Source organism: Rana temporaria, chromosome 3, assembly GCF_905171775.1.
Source record: "Rana temporaria chromosome 3, aRanTem1.1, whole genome shotgun sequence".
NCBI classification, from domain to species: Eukaryota; Metazoa; Chordata; class Amphibia; order Anura; family Ranidae; genus Rana; species Rana temporaria.
This window is the reverse complement of record NC_053491.1, coordinates 198,174,668-198,188,412: the sequence shown is the minus strand read 5'-3', so window position 1 is coordinate 198,188,412 and position 13,745 is coordinate 198,174,668. Positions and strand designations below refer to the sequence as shown.

The 13,745-nt window shown below is 39.4% G+C and overlaps 1 protein-coding gene across 7 annotated transcripts in view; it reads left to right on the top strand.

The window, feature by feature from the left end:
- The window catches only part of SRGAP1 (SLIT-ROBO Rho GTPase activating protein 1), a 240,132-nt gene that overhangs the window by 161,727 nt on the left and 64,660 nt on the right, over nucleotides 1-13,745 (top strand). For 4 of the 7 annotated variants that reach the window (XM_040344102.1, XM_040344099.1, XM_040344098.1 and 1 more), the window contains exons 7-12: nucleotides 1,575-1,796; nucleotides 4,363-4,464; nucleotides 7,843-8,040; nucleotides 8,141-8,231; nucleotides 8,835-8,862; nucleotides 13,065-13,167. In XM_040344102.1, the coding sequence (XP_040200036.1) occupies nucleotides 1,575-1,796; nucleotides 4,363-4,464; nucleotides 7,843-8,040; nucleotides 8,141-8,231; nucleotides 8,835-8,862; nucleotides 13,065-13,167 (744 nt within the window). The remainder of the gene's footprint in view (nucleotides 1-1,574; nucleotides 1,797-4,362; nucleotides 4,465-7,842; nucleotides 8,041-8,140; nucleotides 8,232-8,834; nucleotides 8,863-13,064; nucleotides 13,168-13,745) is intronic. The other 3 variants (XM_040344104.1, XM_040344103.1, XM_040344100.1) reach the window with 1 other exon arrangement.

The following is a 13,745-nucleotide window of genomic DNA, read 5'->3' as shown; positions in this document are numbered from 1 at the left end:
GAAAATTGAAATAACGTGCCAAATCTGTTCTACACTGTCCTCCAGTGTATGATTTTTATTTTTTTCTTCCCCCCAATAAATTGTTTTGACACTAGCTCCACAGTGTAGTTGGCGTAGTTTGTGTTTTATTTGTAATAGTTTGTAGGCCAAGGTGTTTCCCCTAAGAATTCTAACTGGTAATGTAAATAGATGATCTGCAATGAAACTGAAAGGTTTGCTATCTCACTAGAATAATTCAGATCCCCTTATATCGTTTAGGTGGCAGATAAAATTAACCTGACACTTTGTATTTGTAAGAATGATGTAGAAGATAAGTATTGAGAATCGTAGACAAATATCTTTTAGGCATGACCTGCTGTCTAGACTATAGCTCCTAGCTATAGGGGAGCCAGAAGAAGTTTGGAGGAAGTGATATATTTTATGTAAGGTTTTTAAAAGCTTCCTTGGGATGTGTGCCCAATTAAATCAATTTAATTAAATAAAATTAGAGTATGTGTGTTATTGACACTACTTTTAAACAGTGTCTTGGTGGGTTTGGGAGGGCATGTAATCGGCACAGGATCTGAGAGTTTGTTGCTTTATTTGCTTGATTGGATTATAAGAAGCAGGGGTCCCAAGCATAATTGCCTCCTCTTGCGTCAACTAGCATTATTGTGTATGCAAAAAGAAACATTTCACCTTCAACTGCATACCTTCTTTCTCTTCTGTTAGGGTGTTTGAGATTCTAGTAGGCTTTCTGGGATTTAAACAAGTAATATTTAAGTAAAAAAAAAAAGTCTCCTTATGAGTTAAATGGTTTTAGTATGAGTAGTCTGCAAAGAAGGATAACAGAACAAGTAATAGTCTCTCTACATAGATTGTATAGCTATAGCGCACTGGTCAGTGATGCAGAAGGAGGCTGCTGGGCTCACAGTGCAGCAATATTTCTCTACAGAATATTGTGGGTAAGACCATTCTCAAGCCTCTCATGCCGCGTACACATGATCAGTCAATCCGATGAGAACGGACCGATGGACCGTTTTCATCGGTTAACCGATGAAGCTGACTGATGGTCCGTCGCGCCTACACACCATCGGTTAAAAAAAACTATCGTGTCGGAACGCTGTGCCGTAAAACACAATGACGTGCTGAAAAGAACGAAGTTCAATGCTTCCAAGCATGCGTCGACTTGATTTTGAGCATGCGTGGATTTTTAACCGATGATCGTGCCTACTAACGATTGGTTTTGTCCTATCGGTTAGGAATCCATCGGTTAATTTTAAAACAAGTTGCCTTTTTTTTAACCTATGGTTAAATAAGCTATGGGGCCCACACACGATCGGTTTTGACCGATAAACGGTCCATCGGACCATTCTCATTGGTTTAACCGATCGTGTGTACGCGGCATTATTCTAGACGTAGTAGGGCATGAGTAGTGTTCAGTATGCTTCAGTATCTGAAACCATGCAGATTATTTGTTTCATGTAAACATCTTTAGTTAAAAAAAAAAAGTTATTTTAAAATGATTTGTCAATGTTTTCAATATTTTATTTATTATTGAATGATTATTAACTTACTGATTAATGTTTTTACAGTGCTGTGACCTGGGATACCATGCAAGTTTAAACAGAGCTCTGAGAACCTATCTCTCTGCTGAATATAACCTTGAGACTTCGCGACATGAGGGTTTAGACATAATAGAGAATGCAGTCGATAACCTGGAACCCAGAAATGATAAGCAAAGGTTTATGGAAATGTATCCCACAGCTTTCTGTCCACCAATGAAATTTGAGTTTCAGGCTCACCTTGGCGACGAGGTCAGAATTGTAAAAATTCAAAGATAATGTACATTGTGAACTTATTTCTGTAAAGATGCTCAATGTTGTATGTACATGGCTTATGGCAAATCAACATAAACAGCATAAAAATCTTATTTTCGATGTACTGAACTGACAGTTTTAGTCTTTGACAGATGCAAAATCTATTTAAAGTGGAAGTAAACTCTCCTATTGTTTTCAGCCAAGGAAGCTGCCATCTTGACCTTTGTTTAATCTTCAACTGCCATGATGCTGCACATGTGATCAATATGACACCAGCCATTGGGTGCTTTGCAGTTTGGTTGAGAGCACAAGAAAATGTGACCGTTACAATTCCAGCACAAACCGGAAATGTAACTCTTTTTTTAAAACTGTTAAATCTATGGGCTTACTTCAACTTTAAATATCTACATGTCAAATTCTTGTATTTTAAATGGGGTAGACCACTCTAAACTGACTGTGCATATTCTGGCAGTAGTTTGAATACCCACCTCCTTTTTTTTTTTTTTTTTTTTTTTTTTTTTTTTTTTATCCACCGGAAACGGTGATGTGACCTCTTCCACTACATTTTGAGATTTGTTTACTTGTACCCATTACAGTGTATCTTACACTACTTTATTGCTATATAAGGAATGATACGCATTAGATGGGCAATCTGGCATCTCCAGCTAAAAAAATGGAATCTAAGTTATTTAAGTCACTCTCCCTGATCTGCGATGGTCTTTATACTACGCTCACATTAAAGTGGACGTTAAGCCTACTCTCAGCCACATCCTAAATCTAATCTATCTATCTAACCCTGTAAGAAAAAAATCACCATACTTGCCTATTCTGAAGACGATGCAGTCCAGTCTCCAACAGTGGCGGCTGTGTAGAGAGAGTCAACAATGGTTGTGATGGTTGTGAAATGCTTATGAAGTGACATCACCCATAGAGTTGCTATGGGACTTCAATTGTCTGCCTCTCCTGCACAATCCCACACACTGAAGCTGTCTCTCAGGCCTCGTACAGACGAGCAGACATGTCCGATGTAAACGGTCCGCTTTCATCGGACATGTCTGCTGGGGGATTTTGGTCTGATGTGTGTACACCCCATCAGACCAAAATCCCCATGGACAGAAGACGCGCTGACGACGGCGGCGGCGACGTGCGCGACCCCGGAAGTTCAATGTTTCCACGCATGCGTCGAATCATTTTGACGCATGCAAGGAATTTCGGCCCAGCGGACATGTCCGATGAGTCGTACAAACCATCGGACATGTCAGACGGACAGGCTTCCAGCGGACATGTTTCTTAGCATGCTAAGAAACATTTGTCCGCTGGAAACCTGTCCGCTAGGCCAGGAATCCGGTCCGGTCGGCCGTACAGACGACCGAACATGTCCGCGGACCAGTTTCAGCAGACATGTTCGGTCGTGTGTACGAGGCCTGACATCTCAGCCTGGGACAGGGCCTGAGCTGCTGCAGAATAGGTAAGTATAGTGATATCATCTTTACAGGGCTAGGTAGATTAGGTTTAGAATGTGGCTGAGAGTAGGTTTAGCATTAGGCTTTGGCTGAACTTTCCACTCCAACTTTAGACTAGTTGAACCAGCAGCCCTTGCAGCTAACTAAACATATGATCATGAATGGGTGCTCTTTTGTGGGTGGCATTTGAGTGGAATCACAAACCACAATATTGTCCTTTAAACTACTCGGACTACATGTATCTAAATTCAAATCAAGGTTTAATATATTGCAGCTTAGCAATCCTATGGTGGTTGTATTCGTTTTCAGGTTTAGGGCTAAGAACATTTTTCAATGGGTATAGAAAATAACTGTTGATATTGCCAGAAATGCAGCATACTTTTTTACTTTACTATACATAAGACATTACAATTTAATACTACCGCTTAAGTTGACACTCTTTTTCTGTGCTGTACCGCCATGCAGATGAATGTTGGATTGCAATTGTCTTAGAAGCACATTATCTGTTTCCCCCACTGACAGATTATCTGAGGAGGATCCAGTACTCTGTGTTTTGTTTTTTAAATAAATGCAACGGTTGAAAATGAATTCCATTTGTCATCATTACATTCGGTGCATTTGACCTAACCTTCGCTTTAAAATGTCCCAATCCTACCAATTTAAATAAACACAGCTATAAATTTGTTCAAGTTCCCAACATCCGTTTCAGCATTTCTCTAAATCTACGGTAATCGTTTCTCCCGGTAAAGTGTATAAATATAAGCGCTTGTGTTGGTGACCATTTTAAAGATAACATGTTGCTAGTATTTTGGTCTTGCATGTAAAATTACATTGACCAAAATATGTCTGAGAAGCATTAAGCCGTCATTTGAATTGTGAAATATCTGATGTGTACAGCTGTGTTAAAACTGCCAAGAAAAGCAAGAAACAAACTCCCAAGCTTAAAATCCCCCATCTGGTGATTTAAAATGTGGTGAAGATATTTTACAAATGGGTGAATTCATTCATCTGCACTGTTTGTTTCTTTTATTCTCTAGCTTTAGTAAATTCACAAGAAGGGGATCTAACTGAAATCTGTATTTATCTTTTTTTTAACAAAGGTTTGCCAGGTCAGTGCTCAGCAGCCATTACAGGGAGAACTGTATCTCCGGTACCAACAACTTCAGTCTCGCCTGGCAACACTGAAAATCGAAAATGAGGAGGTAATGTGTATCAGTATGAAAGGAATGACATAGTTGTAAATAATTCATGCACACACCCATGTTCTAACTAAAGGCGGAAAGTAGCCATTTAGAAGGGTTTCACTATTCCTTTACCACTTCTTAGACTTCCAGAAGATTGTCTTGTAACCTGCCATGTAAATTCACTAAATGTCCTAAGGCTGATCTCATAAAGTGCATCATGTGTTAGTTTATCTCTGCTTTATCAACAGAGAATATGGCCAGAAAAAGTAATATTTCCAGTGTAGGAATAAGCATCAGGCTCAGGTTGGACATGGATTTGAGCAGAACCCATGCAGTTCGCAGTCCCTGAGAACTAATGTGGCAGTTTGGCCACTCTCCATTTAACTGTAATGATAATGCACTGTGAGAACCTTTCAACTTTGGTCTTCTGCTGTAGAAAGGCCAATAATGGGGTCTTTGTTATGCGCCAACACCCTCAATATAAAAGAGGGGGAGGGGACATGAAGCAGTCATAGTGTGATTGTATTGGGAGCTGCTGTGGTGAAAGCTGTCAAACTGCATATAAAGAGATTTGAGTCTACTTGGGCACTGTACTTTAATTCTGATTGCTAGCCGTTTGGGCAATCAACCCATTTGCTGTCTTTTTTTTTTCTTATTGAGAGCTGTTCTTTTAGTTTTTTGTTGACTTGAGGTCAACTGCCCATTTTAGCATGGTGTTGCACAAAAAAAAAGGCAATTTTACCCTGCTGCACCCTCTGCGGTTTTTCATTCATGTAGTAAAAACCCTACTTGTGTTCTTTGTCTTTGGTAAACCTTGGGTCTACAATTTGGCATTTAAAATTATTATTTAAGAATGGCACATGTCAGTGCCCAGCTCCCGATTACCCCATTTTTTTTATTTTTTTAACAGAAAAACCCAATTTTTCAACAAAAGTTTGCTCAATGGCCTTAAAATTTGCAAAAAAAAATAATTTGGGTTCAATGCTGAGTTCTGGGTTTTGTAAACTTCACACTGGTTTGGCTCCTCCCAATAACTGAACTCGAGCCCATTAGCTCATCCAGTTTTTTTTTTTTCCTTTGGAATGATACCCTTTTTGGTAAACTTAGGTTATTAATAGTTCACTTTGTACAAGACTTTAAGCCTGCCATACACAGCTGGAATTTCAGTCAATTCCTGCTGAACCAGAAGAAATTGAGCTGTGGGTGGCTCTGTTAGCACAACCGGCTTGACAGAAATTTATATTTGAAGCAGATTTTTTTGAAGATGTCAGGGGATAAATTCTCAGTCGAACAGTAACGTTATCCAGTCAGATGGCAGTCACTTACTCATACGATTCTGGTACTCTGACAGCTGCGGGTGCTGGCTGTCAAAATACAAAGCTGGCAGGTGAGGTTTTCTCCATTCATGCTACGAAGCATGGATGGAGGAATCTATTAGATTTTCATTCCTGTATCACATTCAAATGCAGAAAGGCAATTGTAGAAGAACAGTGCTCATCTAGAGCAGTCTTTCTAAACTCCAGTCCTCAGGACACTTCAACAGGTAATTTTTTTTCAGGATTTTCCTCAGATGAAACGGCTGTGGTAATTGATAAGGCAGTAAAACTGATCAAATCACCTGTGAAAAATAATGGAAAGCCTGAAAAAATTACCCGTTGGGGCGCCATGAGGACTGGAGTTGAGAAACACTAATCTAGAGGGATTTTGGATGCTTGCCTTGTCCTCAGTCTTGGCCTGGAGACATGCCTGTACACTTTGTAGTTTTAATTCATTAGCGGTTTCTGCTTCTTTCAGTTTATGCATTAGCACAACATTGCAATATTTAGGTAATTATTTATGTCTCCTAACAGTGAAGACTGAATCCAACAGGTATGCAGTGTGGATTTGTTCCTTGTACCCATTCCTTGTTTGCAGACAAGCTGAATGAGCATAGGTGTTTCTAGGCGTCTGCGTAGGGGAAGGGTAAATAGGTCATATTGGCAAAGTCATTGGCTGTCCTACATGTTATAGGATCTAATGTATTTTCAAAAAACATTTATCCTTTGTTTTAGGGTTCGGTTGGTGGGGGGTTAAATTTTGGGGTAATTTTAAGAGTTATGGCTAGGGTCAGAGTATGTATAGAGACTTTGTTGAAAACCTCACCCCAAGAACCATTAAAGCCAGGTTCTCTGCAAAAAAGGCAAATTTAGGAGAAAAACAAAATCACTTTTAAAGCAAAAGGAGTAAATTGGGGAATAAAGAAAACCACAAATCTGTAAAGTTCCCAATGAATAAGGATCTATATTACACTATTGGTAATTGTATCATGCTGGAAATATTTGTAGTAGGTTATTCTGGCTATATGTGTTCTAAATGTTATAATTTTTATTTATTTTCCTTTAACTGGTGAAAGAACTAGCATGTATACCCTGTTAAAGCAGAAATATGGGAGGTGCATGTTCTTTTTAGGTATTCAGGTCATTGGTGCGCCAAGTAGTAAAGGAAGGATCTTTTTTACAGCCTGGGAGCTTTCACCTTTTTAAAAACAGGTTGCCTTTAGCACCTCTCATAATTCTGCCCTGACATTTTTGCTTCAATATTGTTGTCTTATCTCATGAAATTTCTGTCACTGGCCAGTCCTCAATTATATTGAGTATATGGTTGTTATATGATACATGCTTGACAGCACATAATGCTTCCTCTGACATGCATTGTCATTAGTGAATTGCTGCGACAATGAAGCAGTGTGAAGCTGATTTCAATAGACATAAGCACATAACGGCAGCCATCTGTGCTTTCTTTTACTTAAAATAGCTTACATTGGTTAAATTGCACAAAACATTGTGATTATGCTCAGTGATAAAGGATACTTTAAAACTGTTTTCATTGTGAAATGAGGTTTGTGTCAGTACTATTGGCTAGGTACAGAAATACCCAGGGGGGGGTTTAAAAAATTGAATTATTTATTGATGACTGGTAAACACGGTCAAATTTTTATAATAACGCTTTACAAAAGCAGTCTGTCATTCCAGCAAAGTAAAGTGAGTGCACGGTTAAGAGACGGGCTACGTTACTTTTATCAAACACTATCCTTAGCGATATAATACACTGGATTTTCATTAGCACACTGCATTACATTTTAGTAAGGGCTCATCCACACACTCCATGCATGGGCATTGTTAGAAAAACATTGGTTTTAGCATGGATTGTTCACCTTATTGCAATGCAGTGTGTTGACCTGCATTTGGCTTTCAAGTTAGTGAGATGCTTCAGGAGTGCAATACCAACACACATCAGTGCAAGCATTCTGGTGTGAAAGAAGCCATGTCTGGTTCATTCCATAGCATTTAGGTTTTTGGTGTTACAGTATTCTAATAACACTTTCAGATAAGTTACAACAGGAACTTTTTTTTGCAGATAAAGAAAACCACAGAAGCCACTCTTCAGACCATACAAGACATGGTGACCATAGAGGACTATGATGTGTCAGAATGCTTTCAGCACAGCCGCTCTACAGAGTCTGTAAAGTCCACAGTGTCTGAGACCTACTTGAGTAAGCCCAGTATTGCCAAAAGGAGAGCCAACCAGCAAGAGACCGAGCAGTTTTACTTCATGGTAAGAACTTCATGGCACTTGTAAGTTTACTGCAACTAAAAAACCACCACATTAAACTGCAGGATGACTTATTAATCTCGTACAATATTATTCTATGCAGAAATTCAGGGAGCTTCTGGAAGGTAGCAACCTCATCACAAAGCTACAGGCTAAACATGATCTGCTTCAGAGGACACTTGGAGAAGGGAAAGGTGAGTTCTTGACCAATATGTCATGTGACCAAATAAGTAGTCTTTCTGTTTCCTTTTTTTGCCATTATTTAGTGCTAAAAGTAAAAATTTTAACAAGAAATATACCAAGTAAATACTTAATATTTACATTTCCAGCCAGTAGATTGAGCTCTCAGGGTTTAATTTTTTAAATCAAATCTGTCCATTTATAAAAGCATTAAAAAGGTCCTCACTGCAAAGGAAAGAATTAAAGGGTTTGTTACCCCAGCATTTTATATTCCTGATACATGCCTGCTGTACCATGTACTTGTATGAGAAAGTATCCTGTTCTCTTTGTGTTGCTTCATTTGTGTTCCTGTCGGTCCCTCTTTTTTTACTATTAAAAACTGATTACACTTAGCAGGAGAAAACGCTGTGGTCAGTTCTCTAGCTATGGAAGAATTTTTTATTTCTTTTTTTATTCTGCCCATTGGCTAAATTAAATTAGACTAACAGTGTGTGGCCTGCACTAGTATGCCAACGTAAAAGGAAGTATTGTTTGTTTAACTAGATATCATCCACTTGGCTAAAAATCTAGTTTATGGTTGAGCTATATATAAACATGCTTTCTTGGATTTTTTTCAGGTCATCGAGCAGAATACATGACTACAAGGTAAGCTCTTTTCTATGCTGATTGATGGCAGAAGCCACAATCCACTTTCTAGAATTGGGATACGTGGTTATAGCTACAGTATTAGAATGTCCATCAGAATAAAAACTGAGCTACTGTATATACCTGATGCAACTCTGTGGTGTGTTGGTTATGTTTTAAAGGATATGTTCACCTTTTAACATCAAATAATAAATGCACATTTGTTTGCAGGTAAAAAAATGTGTACCATATTTTCCTGCGTATAAGATGACCTTTTATACTTAAAAATATCCCCCAAAAATCGGGGGTCGTCTTATACGCCGGTATTATATACTGTATGCAGAGTCGGACTGCGGGCGTCCATTGTTCAAAAGGCGCGCCTCCTCCTCGTCCTGTTCCGTGATAGGTGGAACGCTCAGTTTCCCAGCAGAGCCTGTGTTCAGTGTTCCGCCTATCACCGACGTCCTCTCGTCCTTGGACGAGAGGACGTCGGTGATAGGCGGAACACTGAAATTACACAGCATTCATGCAAACCACAGCATTCTTGCAAACCGCAGCATGTGTCAATGTTAAGTTAAAGACACCCCAAAACGATTTGTGAAATGCAGTGCAATTGACAGAATTTGATTGCATAGGTGTGAACAGCCAGGCGATCCAAATCCAGTGCAGGGGTGGGGTCCTGCATCTTGTTTGTACTGACGCGGCACAATTTGAGCCATAAAAATGAATGGCTCAAATCGCATTTGATTGCAATGCGGTACGATTCCTGTGTGACTCATATGCAGTGTGCCACACTGCATATATAGTTGTGCTAATAAGTTAACATACCCTGGCAGAAGGAAATGGTAGTACTCTTGCGCTATCTGTACTGGACACCGGGGGGCACTGCTGCAATCACCTTAGAGTCTGCCTTACACAGAAAAAATTCAAATATGGAAAGTGATGGTGAAGCGCTGTGAACTAAAAATAGAAGGGGATCTCAATACCTAACAGGTAGGTAACCCTAAAGTGAAATACATAAATAAATAAATAGATACTAGGTGACTATTACAGGGAAAGAAAGGTGAATAAACAACATATAATGTGAACATAAAGTGACACGAATGTACCAGGCTGGATGAACCAGAGACACAGTGGTAAAGGTGCACGGATGTGAACCAAACAGTAGCTTACACAAACTAAAATAACTGTGTACAGAAACAATGTATAACAGAAATACGTGAAAAATGGTCTATTTAAAAAAGTGACATCCCAGAAGACAGTCCGGTGTGGCACGAATGTACCAGGCTGGATAAACCAGAGACACAGTGGTGAAGGTGCACGGATGTGAACCAAAATAACTGTGTACAAAAACAATGTATAGCAAAAATGCGAAAAAAAAGGTATATTTAAAATAGTGACGTCCCAGAAGACAGTCCAGTGTAAAAGTAGGCAAACTTCGGTGCGCACACCTCTTGTGGTACTAGATGCTCACCTCAGAGCCATAGCACGGATGGCTCAAAGTACCAAACAATGTCTCCCTAGGGGGTGCAGTCACACGGATTGAGGTTGAGATGAAGGGGGCTCCTCATCAAATATTCATACAAACATGGAAGCAAAAATCAATGGATAATAGCATAATCCTGTGGGAAACCTTGCAAATGATATATAACGTATACATGCACTCACATTGAGGCTGTGAATAGTGGACCTATCTCCACGAACACCGCGTTCGTATCCGGAACTGGTATGCTGGAGGATCACTGACAGACAAAACAACTCTCACTTCCACCTTCTCTGTATCTTCCACCTCCTGTCCGTAGTATCAGCCAGTGCTCAGGGGGTACAAGATGGAAGAAAAGAGAGGAAGGCCCATGGTGCAGTATCTTGTGAAATTTATTAGAGTACAAGTAGCAGCAAAGTAAAAACTCACATTTAAAATTGGGGCAGAAGCAAAACACCTACGAGCGGTGAGCTCGTCTCATCGCCGTCGGTCTGTGTCGGCTCTGTAACTCCTATTCCCTTACGCGTATTCGTCACATCACATGACTTCTTCAGGGGAATAGTAATAGTCACCTAGTATCTATTTATTTATTTATGTATTTCACTTTAGGGTTACCTACCTGTTAGGTATTGAGATCCCCTTCTATTTTTAGTTCACAGCGCTTCACCATCACTTTCCATACCCTGGCAGAACTTATGATTTCTTGCCCATTTTTCAGAGACTATGAACACAAAAATATTTTTCACTCATGGTTAGTGTTTGGCTGAAGCCATTTATTATCAATCAACTGTGTGTTACTGGTAAGTTGACACAAAGGGGTTTGAATGGCTATTAAAGGTAACCATCCTCACCTGTGATATGTTTTCTTGTAATTGGTGTGTGTGTGTGTGTGTGTGTGTGTGTGTGTGTGTGTGTGTGTGTATATATAAAAGGTTGATGAGTTTCTGGACTCCTAAAAGACCCTTGCATCTTTCATCCAGTGCTGCACTGATGTTTCTGGATTCTGAGTCATGGGGAAAGAATTGTCAAAGGATCTGCAGGAAAAGGTAGTTGAACTGTATAAAACAGGAAAGGGATAAAAAGAGATATCCAAGGAATTGAGTGCCAATGAGCAGTGTTCAAACTCTAATCAAAAAGTGGAAAATTAGGGGTTCTGTTGAAACAAAACCACGGTCAGGTAGACCAACTAAAATTTCCACAACTGCCAGGAAAAGTGTTTGGGATGCAAAGAAAAACACACAAATAACTTCAGGTAAAATACAGGACTCTCTGAAAACATGTGGTGTGGCTGTTTTAAGATGCATAATAAGGAGGTACTTGAAGAAAGATGGGCTGCATGGTGAAGTCACCAGAAGAAAGCCATTACTACGCAATTGCCACAAAGTATCTCGCTTACAATACACCAAACCGCTCAGAGACCAGCCTCAAACCTTCTGCCACAAAGTCATTTGGAGTGATGAGACCAAAATTTAGCTTTTTTGCCACAACCATAAAAGCTACATTTGGAGAGGAGACAACAAGGCCTAGGATGAATGGTACAGAGGTGGATCGCTGCTGTTTTGGGGATGCGTGAGCTACAAAGGCAAACGAAATTTGGTCGAAATTTTTGGCAAGATGAATGCAGTATGTTATCAAAAAATACTGGAGGATCATTTTCATTTATCAGCCAAGAAGATGCACATGGGACAAACTTGGACATCCTGGAGTGGCCATCTCAGTCTCCTGACCTCAATATCACTGAGCCACTCTGGGGAGATCTCAAATTTGCAGCTCATGCAAGGCAGCTCAAGAATTTACAGGCTTTTTGCCAAGAAGAATGGGCAGTTTTACCATCTGAGAAGATAAAGAGCCTCATCCACAAATGCCACAAAAGACTTGAAGCTGTCATTAATGTTAAATTGGGCAATACACAGTATTAAGAACTGGGGTATGTAAACTTTTGATCAGGGTCATTTGAGTAGTTTGTGTTGCCATTATGATTTAAAAAAAAAAAAGAGAGAGTAAACACAGTTGATTGATAATAATTGGCTCCAGCCAAACACCAACCATGAGTGAAAAATGTTTTTGTGGTGTAAATATTCTCTGAAAAATGGCCAATAAATCATAAGTTCTGCCAGGGTATGTAAACTTATGAGCACAACTGTATGTGAACAGGACCCTTAATGTGAAGTTATTTATTCTCAAAGGCCACTTCAAATACCATGAAGTCAAATTTCTGTTTTTTATGTCATCAAACACCGGCTAGTTTTATATTGCAAGGTTGGCAGTGCTCAAAATTTGAAAATGAATTTCTGCAAATCCTTTAGTGAGTATTATCTGGGCACTGGTTTCCTTTAAGCGCTGGGTTGGAGCATGAGGCGTGAATGCTACTTAATGGTGTGCAAACATTTAATGTATGTAAACATATTTGTGAAATTAATCCTTATTGACTGGTGATATAGCAGAATGTAAATCACATAGGCTTTTATGATTTTGAATATTCTTGGGGTTTACCATAATTTTAGAGCAGAGGCTGCAAAAAAAAATAAAAAAAAAATATGAGTTTAATTCTGTTGTGTGATACACAGCGATTATCTTTATGCTTTAAGGCATTTATAAAACATGATGGTTTGTTCACCACATAATTGTTTTGCCATTTTGAGGTGCAATGCAGTGCAGTATGCTCAAAGCTGTTCCTTTTGTTGTCCAACATGTATTCTTAAATATTCTTGTCACTTAATACTGATGTTCCCTTTCTCAGGCCTCCAAATGTACCCCCTAAGCCCCAGAAACCAAGGAAACCCAGACCCCGATCTCAGTATATTACTAAGTTGTTTAACGGGGATCTGGAGACGTTCATCCAGGTATTGGCACTTGCAATGCTGCACCTTTTTGCTTCCTATGTAATGACAGGACCTCAGCGCAGCTGGGGAACGTCATTACATTCTACAATGTGGTGGGCTGTTGTTTCCCTTCTGATCAATATCCTTCCTGAGTCTACAGAGAGAGTTGGAAGTGTAACCCCTTCCTCAGTGATCTATGCATTATTCTTGTGCGGTGCAGACAGTGACATTTCTGCAGTGAACTCTGCTACAGTTAATGTTTAGTGCAGGAAACATTTCCTCAAGAGTCTTCCTGTTATTCATTTTTAGAGAAAATACAGCCATGACACTGGTTTCATTGAACTGCATCTGTGTAGTCCATATTCTCAGACCAAGTGACACAAAATAAACAGTGTCTGTTCCTTCAAACTTGTAATGAAATGTATGCATACATTATTTTCGACATTTGAATACTGTCTGTATGTATGCTTTTTTTAAATAAAACACTGACACGCATTCAAAGGCTATACCTTGCTGTGTAAAGGATGAGTGCACTATTGTAGTAAAAGCCCCTCAGCCTCCTCCTTACCCCCCTTAACTAAGTTAAAGTGATACTAAAG